The sequence below is a fragment of the Lissotriton vulgaris genome, chromosome 7 (genome assembly GCF_964263255.1).
Source record: "Lissotriton vulgaris chromosome 7, aLisVul1.2, whole genome shotgun sequence".
Classification (NCBI taxonomy): domain Eukaryota; kingdom Metazoa; phylum Chordata; class Amphibia; order Caudata; family Salamandridae; genus Lissotriton; species Lissotriton vulgaris.
Window position 1 is genome coordinate 1,627,159,144 of NC_141695.1, and position 14,610 is coordinate 1,627,173,753.

General features: G+C 44.3%; 1 protein-coding gene across 3 annotated transcripts in view; it reads right to left on the minus strand.

Moving 5' to 3' along the window:
- SNX21 (sorting nexin family member 21) overlaps positions 1-14,610 on the minus strand; it is a 78,280-nt gene that overhangs the window by 12,900 nt on the left and 50,770 nt on the right. Inside the window, exons 1-3 of one of the 3 annotated variants that reach the window (XM_086932577.1) lie at positions 10,558-10,662; positions 5,987-6,288; positions 3,386-3,540 (exon numbers count right to left, since the gene is read on the minus strand). In XM_086932577.1, the coding sequence (XP_086788703.1) occupies positions 3,386-3,540; positions 5,987-6,272 (441 nt within the window). In that variant the 5' untranslated portion in view covers positions 6,273-6,288; positions 10,558-10,662. Of the gene's footprint in view, positions 1-3,385; positions 3,541-5,986; positions 6,289-10,557; positions 10,663-14,610 lie in introns of those variants that run through there. The other 2 variants (XM_086932578.1, XM_086932576.1) reach the window with 2 other exon arrangements.

Sequence of the window (14,610 nt, forward strand, 5' to 3'; positions counted from 1 at the left end):
AAAGCTGAAGGATGCCAGCACAGCCGGAATTCAAGGCAGGAAACAGGAAGCAGCAGTAGAACATGAGGATTACCTGAACAGCTTCTTCTGTGGCAGCAAAAGGAAAGGACGAGAAGAAGCATGAACCCCCACATTGCAACTTCTTGGCACACAAATACAGGTACAAAGGCTGTTCATGCTCCTCATTGGCCATGGAGACCAAGCAGTGTGTAACAGTTCTCAATTAAAAGCACAGAATTGTCCTCTCAAGTGCATAACTTTTCGTAAGGTGTGTCCTCCCTGGGCCGTGCTTTAAATGGGCAGGTACTAGGGAGTACCCAGTACCTGCACCTCTTTAATTTGGAAGGGATTGTACCAGCACTTCTCAAATGCTTTTATTGGGGCATTACCCACACTTCTCAGCAACAAACAGATACTCTGGGACAAGGAGTACCTGCGCTTCTATATTTCCATTTCAAGCACAGTTCCCAGGGGCTCATTTTTTCGATCAAGGGCCTGCGTTTACACCTTAGTAAGGAAGGAACAAGACTCAGATCCATACATATGCAAGTTCTGTCACTCCTCTGCGATGGTCAAGATTCAGGGGGGTGTCTCTCTCAAACCCCATCACAGGCAGTGCGTCCTGCGTCCATTTCTCCACAGTGGATACACAAATGTTAATGGAGCATCATATTGTTCTATATTCTATCGACTGATTTGCGCCAGTGACACAAACAACCCTGCCCACCCATGGCCCAGTTATCGACGTCCACTGTTTTAAAAAAGGATGTGGTGAGCACCTGGCTGAAGAACACCTTTGCGCATCCCATGAAAAGCAACATTTTACTCACATGATCAGTGCCTCATGCAATGCGTCAGGAATGAAGCTGTGCTCTTGGTGGAAATGTGTTCAGAAACATCATCTGTGATGGGACAGGATTCTAATTCCTGGCTGACAATACATTCTACACGTAACAGATACATATCTCATAAGAGAGTCTGCAGCATTTGCACAGTAGACTTGCGTCATTCTGTGTGAATACCGCAAAGTTTACACTTTGGTCACAGATCTCTTCTGGAGGCATTCTCTAGCTTTTAGTTGGAATGCACAGCTTCGGAATATGTCCTGCATTGTTTACACTATGGATTCAAATCAGCTTCGAGGTTATTCTGCATTGTAAATACTGGATGCAAAACGACTGTAGATTCTGCATGGGTTACGTTGCAGAAGGAAGCTCTTCTTGAAAAATCATCCAAATTGGACCTTCTGAAGATTGTACTTTTTTTTCTTCACTATGCATGAGGGATTCCTAAATGAAATTGTGCATTTTTTGGCAACGTGTCTAGAGAGTTCTTCTGTGCGGTTTTAACAGGGTTTACACTATAGTCTGATATCTGCTTCATGGACTAGGCCATATTTTCTCTGGGAGCAGATCCTAATACTGGATCGGCTGGGTTAAATCCGTTGACACAGATCCTCTGTAGGGATATTGCAGTATTCAAACCAACGAGGCAGACTTCAGCTCTGGAATTTTGCAGGGTTGACACTGGATTGATGTGTCCTTGGGAGAACTCCCCTGTGTTTCCACAATGAGGATGGATATAGTCTCCTAGGGCATTCTGCACTATTTCCAGATTGGGGATGATCCTCTTCTACTGAATATTGCTGTTTGCACTGACAGAGCAGTGCCTCCCCCTAGGAGGGGATATATTCAGGTGTTTGCACTAACCTGCTCTGCCGGGATTTTACAGGGTTTACGCTACTGGCCTTATAACACCTCTGAAGGGAATCGCAGTTTTTACATTGTCAATGTGGTTTCGAAGAATTTTGAACCGTTTGCACTTTAACCACTTATTTGATTTGCTAAGTTTGCAAGCTGGCCATGTAGAGGCAGAACACTGCCGAGCTGTTTTTTGTCCCAGAGTTTACAAATCAGATGGGGCCATCTGTGACAGCATATGCAATGCTAGGATTCTTTCAGCCTGATTCATCAAAGATCCGTTTTGCGAGTCTTCAATAGCGATTCATAAGGAATCGCTATTACAGACTCGCAAAACGGGATTCATGTAGGAATCGCAAAATAAAAAGCGATTCCAACACAGTCCTTATTTGCGATTAGCAAATTGCTAATCGCAAATAAGGAATAACTCCCCATTCATTCCTATGGGCCAAAAGGCCCATAGGAATGAATGGGGAGTATTCCTTATTTGCGATTAGCAATTAGCTTATCGCAAATAAGATAGCGATTTAAAGGGTGCCAGGGGTGTCCAGAGGACACCCTGTAGCACCCCTTAAATGCTAATTTAAACAGGTGTTGCGCACACACATGCCCAAAGGACATGTGTGTGTGCAACATGCAACTTAGAAAAATGCTTTTAAAAGCATTTTTCTGAGTTTTCGCTATTTACCACGAGGTTTGACCTCGCGGTAAATAGCGGGCCGAAACTGCGATTTCGCAATTTGAAAATGGATGATGAATTGCATTTAAGGAATCTCAAATGCAGATTCCTTAAATGTAATTCCTCGCAAATTTGCGAATTCGCTATTACCGAGTTTTGCATTTGGGATGATGAATCCCAAATGCAAAAATTGCGCTCGCAAAGGGCCAGATTCTGAGATTCTGGCCCTTTGCAAGCACAATTCACCTTCATGAATCTGGCTGTTTGTTGTTTACACGTGAAATGCACATCTGCTCTTCGGGATTCTTCAATGTTTACACTGTCTATGTGGAGTTCCTGAAAAGATTCTCTAGAGTCTACGAGAAAGGAGACAGAGGATATTCTCCAAGGGTTTCACTGTCAATGCTTTGCGTTTGCTCTGAAGATTCGGTAATGGGTGCAGATCTCCTGAAGGAATCCTTCTTGATCTACAAAATGGATGTCACTTCTATTGGAGGGTTAAAAACAATGTTTACACTGTGGATACACACCCTCTGAAGGGTTCTTGAACCATTTATACCTTGGACTTCTCTGTTGTTTTGGACAGCCGTCCCAATAGCGTTGTTCTTTTTTTATCATATCGACCATTGGCATGGCCTGCCACAAGGCGCTTTTATAATATACAATAGGAATTTCTCTTTAGCCCCATAACACAATTCAGAGTCACAACAGGCGTTAAAATATGCATTTGGTGACACCTTGTATAAGAAAACACCCTCGCCCCCAACAGATATTTTGTTAGCGCTGATCCATCAAAACGTGTGATGTTCCCCGGCTAGACGACCAAGACCAATCTACTTATAAACAACAACAACAAACCTGGCTACTTTTAGTCTTTATTTTTTCAAAACACCTCTTTAAAAGGTATGCTCTTGAATTTTTCGCACATTCTAAACCCAATGAGAGTGAAACAGACCGAACAGTAACTGACTGCCCCTGCTTAGGACACAGGAGAAGGGATGCTCACCACATATCTGGAGGCCTTGTCACGGACCACGCTGGCATCAGTCACGTCAAAGGCTAGCCTCTGCGGCATGGTGCGGATCTGCGATTTCCTCCACGACTCTTGAAGCTGCTTTGTTAGCATGGATGCCTGGCTACATTCCTCACCTGTGCTTTGCTCTGAGGAGGAAAAAAAAAAGTATAAAAAGACTATCTTGTCTTCTTTACAAAATCTTAGATGCCCGCACTCCCCAATCCCCCCTGACCAGTTAAGTGTGAATAAGTTAGCACCGTAAAGGAAGGGCCTTTTGAACAAGAAAGCTTTCGAGCAGAAGCTTCCTGTGCAGTAATCTATGTATGTATCAAGCCGCGAAGGGTGTCGGATACAGGACTTTGGAGTCCAAAGCTGCACAGCATAGGAAGGAACTCTGTCCATGCGAGTGATCGGACAGAACTCCATTGCATTCAAAGTATCCTATGTGTGACAGCGTAAAAACACGACTACCCCCACTAAGGGAACTGCGAGATGGCGGCAAGCGTACAATAGCTTGCAATAATTTGCTTCAAGTGGAGAACATTGTACCTTGAAAGAAGGCCACATAGACACAATGAATGTCGTTTAACACCACAGGACCCAACACCGTGTACTCAAGAGTGCACACGTACATTATGAACATAAAAAATGCACTTAAAAGGTCTCAGACGTCACAAGAGGTTTCAGACGTCCTTCTTATAAGAAAATCTTCTCTTTGTGAGTAGATACACTACACAGGAGACATCACACACACACCAAAGTCTGTGTGGAGTCACCGCACAATCTCGCACCAGTTTACTTTTAGAAAATTGTGTTTTGAGAAGCAAATACCTCATTTTAACTAAAAACCATTCAAACCTCCTCACCATATATAAAAGGGAAGTGAATGGAAACTGCACACCACACAACTTCCTTTGTGTGCCGTGCATGGCAAAATACAGACAAGAATATAGGCAGAATTCCGTCCACCAGGGCCTGGCCTGGTTTTTAGGGGATCCATGTAAGGTAATCTTGTATTCAATGCATACGGACAGCAATTATTTACATTGTCTGTGAATAGCCAGACAATGTGGCATAGGTCTGGCCCATTTGCGCAAGCTTTTAATCGTTGTTAGGGAAACAGTGGCTTTCTCTGCTTCCCTCCATTTACGTACTTTTGTACACTGTATGGTGGCTGTACCAAAGAACTAACAAACTTACCAATGCGAGCCTACGGTTATTACAGTCCTGAGAAAGTCTATTGGATGAAACACGCCTTGGTTGTTCACAGATGACATAATGTACAGAGGACAAACAAAGCGACAAAACTAAGAAGAAATTCAGAAGATCTTCTAGCCTTTTGTGTAGAGGACAACACATAGTTGGAATAATTTAGCTAGTGCATATGCCTGTAAATCAATGGTGGAACACATTAAATATATCTAGTATCCACTCCAAGGGTTCGATATCGTACTACAGAGAAATATTTAAAGTACCCTTCTGTGGGGGACAGGCAGAGAGAGGGATGTGGCTGGTGGAGAATAAGGGTTTGCAGTTAGACCCCGGATCATGTGCCAAGGCAGGAGGAAATTCAGACTTACAGGAGCTGGGATCATGCTGCTCTCTGAACTTCCTGGCCCACCATCCTAAACATGGCCTACCTTTTCTCATAGTTGCTGGGTAGTAGACTGCAGCGTGCATGCAAGCTTCACGCCCTAGATGGGGAAAGCAGCTGTGCTGCGGTCACCAGGCTCTGCAGTAAATAGAACCTAGCTCCTTCAGACGAGGGAGAAAGGTGTTGGGTGACACTGTGGAGCCAGCTATAAAAAGTTAGAGTGCAACTCCAAAGATGTAATAAAATGTAGCGGCCCACAGGGCAGACAAAATTTATAAGAATTTTGAAGTGGGGTTCCCTCCCTACTCTCACATACAAAGATATTAAGTTAAAAATATTTATATCAAAATAACGCTCAAAATAAAAGTCTATATTCTATAGAAACATATAGCAGATCATTTCAACTTGTTATTACCAAATCATTATTTTCAGATTAAAAAAAAAATCTGTAACATTTTTCTTTGTTTTTACAAACATTCGATTGAAGAAGCTCCCATCTGCAGTAGTTGCCAAGAGTAAGAAGTGAACCTCATAGGTTGAAATGAAAATGCCATTTATACAGGAGCAGAAAGCAGAGAAACAGATTTTCAAACGCTCCACGACTCACAAAGGGAAGAAAGAGTTGTAAAACAGATAGGGTACAACCGAACTAGTTCAGGAAGATTGTAGAAAGAGACATACTAATGAACAGAATGAAAGGAGACAGTGCTTTGGTGACTAGGTCCCTTTTCACTCCCTTCCTGGGAAGCAAAATACCATATCTATATGCAGAGGTCGCACCATCTTTATACCTGCTCCCTAGCTGCTGAACTAGCATGTAGAGACTGGATACACACCATAGCACATTGTTAAACAGTACACCAGCTGTTGATTAAACAAATGTGTCCTAATACACACAAACATAAGCACACTGCAACACCTCGACCACCCAGGTTCCTTCATCAGACAAGTGTCAGGACCTGCTATGTGTGTACCCCAGAAATGCATGGTGTCTGTACCCACTGTCTCCTTGTCGGCCTCGGAGTCTTGTGGGAGTTCCAGGTCACAGGACGCTTCCAGGCTTGGACAGTCTAGTCCCTCGTCTTCTTCGTCTTCTCGGTCACTGTTGAAGCTGAGTGTCCCGCTCAGTCGCATGGACAGACCGTCGGTGTCATCCACCAAGTCCCGGCTCTCAGGACATTCCTCCAGCACGTCTGCATCGAGGCCCCCAGTTTCAGCCTTTTCTTCATCCTTTTCTTGCTTTGTGATGGTTCGACGAAGCCGGTGCAGGATCCTGGACGCCATAACCTCTGGCCCAGACCTGTGAAAAGAGCACAGAGCAATAAACAACAAATGGAGAGAAGCACTCTCGCATCCACTTCACCCTCTCGCTGATGGTAAAGGCCACGTAAAAGGCTCTGGGAACTAGAGGAAATTGGCACAAATTCTACTGGATCCAGTAAGAAATCATCATTTACTTTGTAGCCAACACATCATAGCTCACGCCAGGAAAAAAAAACTTCTAATAGCACAATGATCCAGTCTCTCCCTAAAAACAACTGTTAAAGGCTGAGTTTCTGCATACCTTTTGCAAAATTATTCCCACAATATAAGAGGTCCACATTCTGCCCACTCACTAAGACCTGCTTCACACGAGACCTGGAATTGAAAGGAATAAGGGAATGAAACTGCAATACCTGGAACACAGCCCCACCCAAACGATAGAAACGAGACAGACTAGGCGAGCGAGTCTGGCACCTCTGTCCGGTGCTCATAGTACGAGCCGCCATGTCAGCAGCTTAAAAGGTGAGAGTCCAGGTTGTTTGCCGCCAACTTGGAAGTAAGAATTTAGCTTTCTTCTTACTCTTACGGTGCAGAGATCAGAGTCTACACACCTCTGTCTGCAATGCAATGTTCCATGCCAGTTTCCACCTCCCACTTGTGATAAGTTGAGAGTTTAACCTGTTTTCCCTGGCACTGAAGTTAAGGTGTCCTTCACCCTCATACTTCGAGATCTGTAAGACGTTATCTTCCCAAATGCGCTAGGTCACCTTTGACTGGCCGTTCCATGGATAAACCACAATACATATCACTATAATGCCACGTTTTGCTGAACATAGACATTCCTAGATACAGGATTGAGAAAGCCATCCAGACTCAAACAATTGTACATGAAGAGCACTTTCTAAAAGATCTTACGTATTCTGCACCTCCAGTCTTACCGGTGTACCCCTAAACTGGCCTGCAAAGATCTTACAATCTACTGGATGAACTTGATTCACGTTTATGAACTGCCTATACTGGTTTGTCTGAAAACCACACCACCAGGCTGTGCCCAGGCCTTTGACCGTAACAAGAATCACAATTAAAAAACGAAAACAAACCACTTGTACCAGTATTAATTCCAATCACCCCTACACTCCGGTCTCAGAGGCATGTAAAGGCCTTCTCCTCCCCCGACATGGTGGAATGTGGCTCCCTCCGCCCCCTGCTCCGATGTTACATTGCAGCTCTCTGTTTCTCCTTGGAGGTCAGAGTCCAGACTCCTCCTCAGGCGTGAGATTCCTGGTTCTGGCCTTTTTCCTTAAGTTTTAAGTTCAGGGTCCTGTCTCCTGTAACCTCAGCTTAAAGATCAGTATAAGGCCTCCTCTCACTCCAACCCATAAAATAAATTCCTGTTTTCTTCTGCCTCAACTCGGACACCAGAGTACAGCATCCTCTCCTTGCCCCCTCTGTACAAACCTACTCATCACTCCCTGGCATAAGTCCTGGTGGACGCTAGAACCAGTCTGTACAACACAGCATCTGAGATGGGTCGCCATCTCTATGATGGGGGTCAGCGAGGATTTACAGTACTCGGCTGGCCAGCAGCAACATAATATTTGTCTAAAATAATGGTATTAAGGTCCTTTGTTGACAATTACAAAATTAACATTAAGAATAGATTATCACAAATCTTCCTTAAAAAATAATTCTTCGGTTCTATTGTTATGTTGATCGTTTTCATTATTTGGACAAAAAATTGTCTCACTGGGATATTGGATCTTTGTAAGCTGCTTTTAATTTTAATGTAATTCGAGAAAGTAAAGGCCTTATATCCCCACTGCTGAGCATCAGGGGTGTCCGGCCTTCAGTCTGGGAGGTTCTGATCCATGCCACATTAACAGGACAAACACTGACTATGTAAATAACTTGCATTTAGAATCTGAATATGAAAATGTGGTGGATCATGCCCCTCTGGACCCTTGTTAGACACTTCAACTTTGCAGAACTATCAACATTTCGCAGTTCCAAGTGCAAGTATCTCATTCTTTCCAAGGGTTTTATGTAGCATTCTGGGATTTGTAGTCCTACTTTATCCCTCAATACAATCGAGACATCACCGAATGTAAATATAAAAAACTGGTCGGGATGAGCTACCCACGCATGGGCTGGGAGACACTGTTGTTGCATAAAAGGGCAGAGTAGGTGATGCTTGCTGCTCTCTGGTACCCTCAGGTGAAACCTTGATGGAGACTCAGTAGATTCACAGCTAGCATACCACGTAGGAACCCTAATCAAGGCGTATAGCAGACACAGCAATGCTGAACTTGAGCTCAGGTTAGCTTTTAACACCCAACAAGAGATGCCTGGGGAGCCTTAATACCTACACTCTGGTGCAGAGGCCCGAAGGAGGCTTATAGGGCTGCTACTCGACCCTACACCCGTGACCCGGGGAGCCTCACTGCTCCCTTGCAGTCTGAACGAAACTCACTCTTCAGTGACAAACCCTAACATAGGCTGATACTCAACGTGAACGTACTGCTCACCGGTACCATAAGGAGGATTCCTGAGGGACTCTTTCAAAAGACTTACTGCCTCCTAGCCTTATCTGAAACTCTCCAAATCATTACAATATAGCTCCCAATATTCCCAGATCCATGCACGAGTAGCACATCCAATTTTATCTTTGCCGGGTTCTTGTAATCCTGATTTTACAATACGACTAACAGGACTTCAAATCCCAGAATGCAGTGAAAACATCTGGAATGGATGAGCTACTTTCAAATACACCTTGGAAATATGAGAACTGTACTACACTAAATGGTGGTTCTGTGCTCCAAGAAGAACGCGTAAGGTAGCGCGTGGGGGAGCCCCTACGTTTAATTTGTTCTTCAGGGGCATCAAGGTGGTTGTGTTCAGACTGGTAACTGGAAAGAAAGATCTGAGCCCGAATTCAAAGTGGTTGGGGTCTAATATAAAAGGTATTCCCACGCTTCCCCACCACCACCATTTTACCAAAATAATTCCCTTTTTTTAATTATTAAAAACACAACTGTTCCCTGATCTGTTTATGTGATCTTGAGTTGCCTCAAACTGAAATGGAAGGAGGGTTTCTCCTGTGCTGCCAAGGCAAAGAAGGGACAGACAGCTGTCCTCTCCAGGGAGAGAAGCTGCTTGACAGAAACTTAATGACTGCAACAGGTTAATCAGCTTGACAGCCAATGTGAGCTTTAATTGATGGGGCCATTTGAAGATTCAGGCGTCAAAGAGTAATTGTTTTTCAGAGGTGCTGCCAGGGTGTTACCAGTTTTGGAACTCGACCTTTTAATTGAAACTCAAACAGTTTTGCAATAGTAACGTAGGGCTGTGTATTACTAAAAATATAAATGCACGTGTAATATGTGGGATGGGACAGCTACCATGTCAGGACCTTAGTTTTTGTGTGCATATTTTGTAGCAACTTCTCTCATATTGTTCGCCGTCTATGGATTCGTATTCTGTGTGTAATACATTTTTAAAACTGGCATTTTTTTATGATACTGTATGGAATACATTTTTTTTAATAATTACAGTGTTTTTTGTCAAAGACAGGGTTTTCCTAGCATTGTAAATACACATATCACTATCACCCATAGAAACAACCATGATTCAAATCCGTGACCCTCCCGTTACACGCACGGATATAGGAAGTGATCTTATTAACCAAAGTGGGTTTACCTACAAAAAGCAACACATTCACACAGATTAGTTTAACTCCCTCCCCCCCCCCCCCCCCCCCACCCCACCCCACCCAACGCGTCTCTGGGGTCGTCTCAGAGTGGGGAGATTTGCACGGGGGTAAACAAATGAGGAAAAGAGGTTGTGTTCAGAGGTCACTGTGGGGTCCGATGATCAACTAGCAGGGGGTGAATAGGTTAAAGGTGAAGGCACTATTAATAGGGGAAGGTCTATGCTCAGTGGAGTCAGTCAGTGTTTCACCTCAGAATAAAGTGCGAAGTAGCCAATAAAGTGAAGGGGCACGCGCCGTGTGTTGAATCTGTATGGAATGATATATCAACACCTGTAGCGGAGGGGCGAGGAGCGCACCTGCTGAGCTCCCCCACCAGTCCCCCGTATAGGGCGAAGCTATCAATTGTACCACATATGCGGTGGCACCAACGCCCACGGGTCCCAATGTACCCAAGTTACACTTGCTTTTCACTGCTCACCCAGGTGATGGGGTGTATTTTCAGGGACTGGGCTAGGGCCCCAGAACACCCGTTATTCCGCGAGTCTGACCACCGGTCTCCCCTCCCTGCACCCCGGATCCCGGCTCACCCTCACTCACCGGTGCGGCGTTAGGCCGCCTCCTCGGCCGGGGACCGGGACTGCGATGTTTCTCTTCCCAGTCTCTCCCTGTCTCCCTCCTCCCTTTCCGGGGCGGCCGGCAGCTGACACGGCCGAGCCCGCCCCTTTCCTCCACGGACTCGGAGGGACAGAGCCCGGGAGAAGGGAGAGGACGGGGGCTCCCAGCTTAGGCCGGCCGGGCCCCTGTGACGGGTGGGGCCGGTGTTAAAGGCGGGAGAGAGGGGAATCTCGAAATGATTCTGGGGCCAGCAGCGGCTGAGAGGGTGAAGGGCCCGGAGAGGGGGCAACATGCCAGTATTTATTTATTTATGCGATTTTATATAGCGCGAACTTTACCCGAAGGTGTCAGAGCGCTTTACATAAGAACCAGTTGAAAAACATACGGATTTAGGATTACATGCGTTACATAAAGGATACCAACAGAAAAAAATTGCAAATGTACAAGATGTAAAGTCACACAAGGAGGAGATACAAATGGATATACTCTAAGAGTCACATAGGAATGGTAGATTGTACAACGGTCTACTGCATATACTAGTGATTAGAGTTATCTCTATATACATAGGGAAGGGATACAAATGGATATACTCTAAGAGTCACATAGGAATGGTAGAGAGCACAACGGTTTACTGCATATACTAGTGATTACAGTTATCTCTATATACATAGGGAAGGGATATGACTGGATATACTCTAAGAGTCACATAGGAATGGTAGATAGTACAAAGGTCTACTGCATATACTAGTGATTAGAGTTATCTCACATACATAGGGAAGGGATACAAATGGATATACTCTAAGAGTCACATAGGAATGGTAGAGAGCACAACGGTCTACTGCATATACTAGTGATTAGAGTTATCTCTATATACATAGGGAAGCAGGGATTTAAGTGGGATGAAAACACTGGGGTGCGGCGGTATCTCAAAGGTGCGTGGCCTAAGTAATCAGGGCGTGGCTAAAGTACGCAAAAAAGTCTGTACTTAGCATGCTGCTTCTGTCATTGCATCCAGATAAATAATACAAGTTACATTACACCGATAACAAGCCAGGACTATTGGCTTTGCTAATGGTTGTTATTTACATAAGATAAATAAACAGCAGCTATGTCTTCGTTCTGTAAAATATTGAAAATGCTTCAGTTCTGAAATGAGACTGTGAAAGAACTATAACAAGTGCTTTAAATGGGAAAAAATAAGTGCAGGTACTCATTAAATTGAGCTAGGGGTGTGGCTAGTGGGCGGGGTTAGAGGCGGGCGAGACATAATACAACATTTTTCCCTTTCATTTCCTGGATAGTGGTCTCAAACTTTCCATATGTGCAGATTAATAGCAGCTAAAATCCTGAATGTGCCAAGCCATCAACAGTACTTTTAGCACTTTCAGGCTTATAATCAATATGCTCTAGGGCAAGAGAGACCCTGGCACTTACATTGGTTGCAGGACAGAGCAAAACATGAGAAATGTATCAATCTAAACAAAATGTTTTAATTCATTACACAAAATGAAGGCCAAACACCAAATGTTCATGTTTCCTTGTTTTGTAATATTTACAGCTCCTTAAAATAATAATTCTAATGTTCCTACTTGCGTGCATCTGGCGCAATCCTTATACATACAAGAGTGCACACACACAAACAAGCATTCCTCGCATTTCTTTTCAAATAGTTCCTGATTCTGTTCCTCTCAAACACACATCTCAAACCTCGCGATCCCTCCCACACTCACCTCTCTCCCATTTGTAGCTAATTCTGTCCCCTATTGTATCCTATCACTCTCTACCATCACTCCTTCTATTTCTTTTTTTTGTGTTCAAAATATTTTACTCCTTCTAATCTTCCCTCTCCGCGCCTCTCTACCGCAATCCATAACTGTTTGGATCTCTTACTTATCTATGTTTGCGCTTACCCCTTCTGCCTCTCTACCTTTCCCTACTTTAAGCTCTCTGCTCCTTACCCTCTCACTCTTCACCTTCACTCACCCCCACGTTCCCTCCTCTCCCCTACGTTCCCTCCTTTCCCCTCGACAGAAAGCTCCAGGGCTGGAGAGCTTCCAGTGGCAGACAGTGAACACTGCAGGGTCCCCAGAGCGAACAGAGTCTAGCAGGATAGAGGTCAGGGAAAGGTACAATACTGGCCTCCCATGGAGAAGTCATTTGACCCCCCACCTCATCTGGGCGCCAAGGAGCCCACCACCTCATCCTCGCCCATCAAGGACTTAATGTCCCAGCAGGTGGGCAGGGTGAGTTGGATTTGCAGGGGAAACAGAGAGGAGAAAGAAAATCAGACCCCACTGGGAGGCAATTGGTGAAAATGGCTGCTTGTACCAGCGTTATTCCAAGGCACTAACAAGACGACCCAGCGGCAGGCCTCCAATTAATTGGCCATTCAGGCCTCACCAAGCACCCTGCCAGTTGTCACAACTGAATAATACAGACAGCCACCATGCTGACAAAAACCGTCACTCAGCTGGCCCTCGGCACCAGTCAGTGCCCACGTTATCAGTCAGAACCTGAGTACCGCTACTCTCCTTGACAGTGGAGAAGTGCCGGTACTCGGCTTGGTAAAAATAAAAAGTGCCGGTACTCAGTACCGGCGAGTACCGGCCCATTTAAAGCACTGACTATAACTAATTTCTTTGGAGTTGCATAAAAGGTAGGGAAGAGTGGTACTGTTGCAGAATTAATATTTTTTTCTTTCATCCTGAGGATAAGGGCAATAATGGAGCGCCCGATAGAGACACATCTCAGCCAGTACCGGCCCGTTACAGGAGTTCCGTGGGGCGGAAAGGGGGGCGGTTGGGTAGTAAACACCGGAATATGGATGATCGGAGGTAAGGAAACAAATAAATAAATAAAACAAATTTCGTAGCGCGCACTGCAACGCAAAATGCGATGCAGTGCGCGCTATGAAATTTGTTTAATTTATTTAATTGTTTACTTGTTTAACTTGTTTCTAGAGCCTCTATCTGTAATAATTCATCATCTGACAGCCCAGAGTCCTGTCCTTATTGTCGAAAACGGTGTTCTTTGGGTAATTTAACCTCTTTTCCCAGTAACTCTTCGACCCAGCACAACCTGTATCCTCCACCTCCATTCAGCCTTCTACCCCTATGGACATCTCTAACCCAGTGGATCCTTCCAGACCCAAGACCACCCCCCTGAGTGCAACACCACCTGAAAAGATGACTGAACAACGGCAAAAATGTCCTGCTCTGTAAATATGTAATCTATAATTGTCTAAGCCTTATCGCTGTTAAAGTGTAATCCTGAGTGAATTTGCAATTTGTATATATTTATAACTCTAACCACTAGTATATGTCGTAGACCTTTGTACTTACTACCATTCCTATGTGATTTTAGAGTTTATCTGATTGTATCTCTTCCTTGAGGGACTTTACAACTTCTGCATTTGCAATTTTTTCCCTCCTTTCACTCCACTTGTGTATATAACTCTCACCACTAGTATATGTAGTAGACCTTTGTATTTACTACCATTCCTATGTGATTTTAGAGTTTATCTGTTTGTATCTCCTCCTTGAGTGACTCTTTTACTTGTACATGTGCAATTTTTCCCTTCCCTCGCTCCGCTTGTACATTTGCAATTTTTCTCCTGTTTATATCTCTTATGTAACACATGTAATCCAAAGTCCTTATTTAATGCAACTGGTTCTTATGTACCGCACTCTGACACCTTCGGGTAATGTTAATTAAATAAATCAATCAATAAATAAATAAATAATGGTATATATTGCTGTAGTGAATGCCTCCAGATCAGCGAGTCCTGTTCTAATTTGGTCCGTGGAGGAGCAATCTACCGTCCATGCCATAATTCTGAAAGGCAGAACACCCGGGGTGGAATAAATGATGATTCCATCTGATTCAAAATTAATGGTCATATTTAATTTGGCCATCGAATCTCTTCCTAACAATGTAGCTGGGGCAGCTGGAGAGAACAGCAGACAGCCATCAATATGCCGCCTTCCTACTTCCATCTCCACTGGTTTGGTAAAAGGAACCCTTATAACTTCCCCA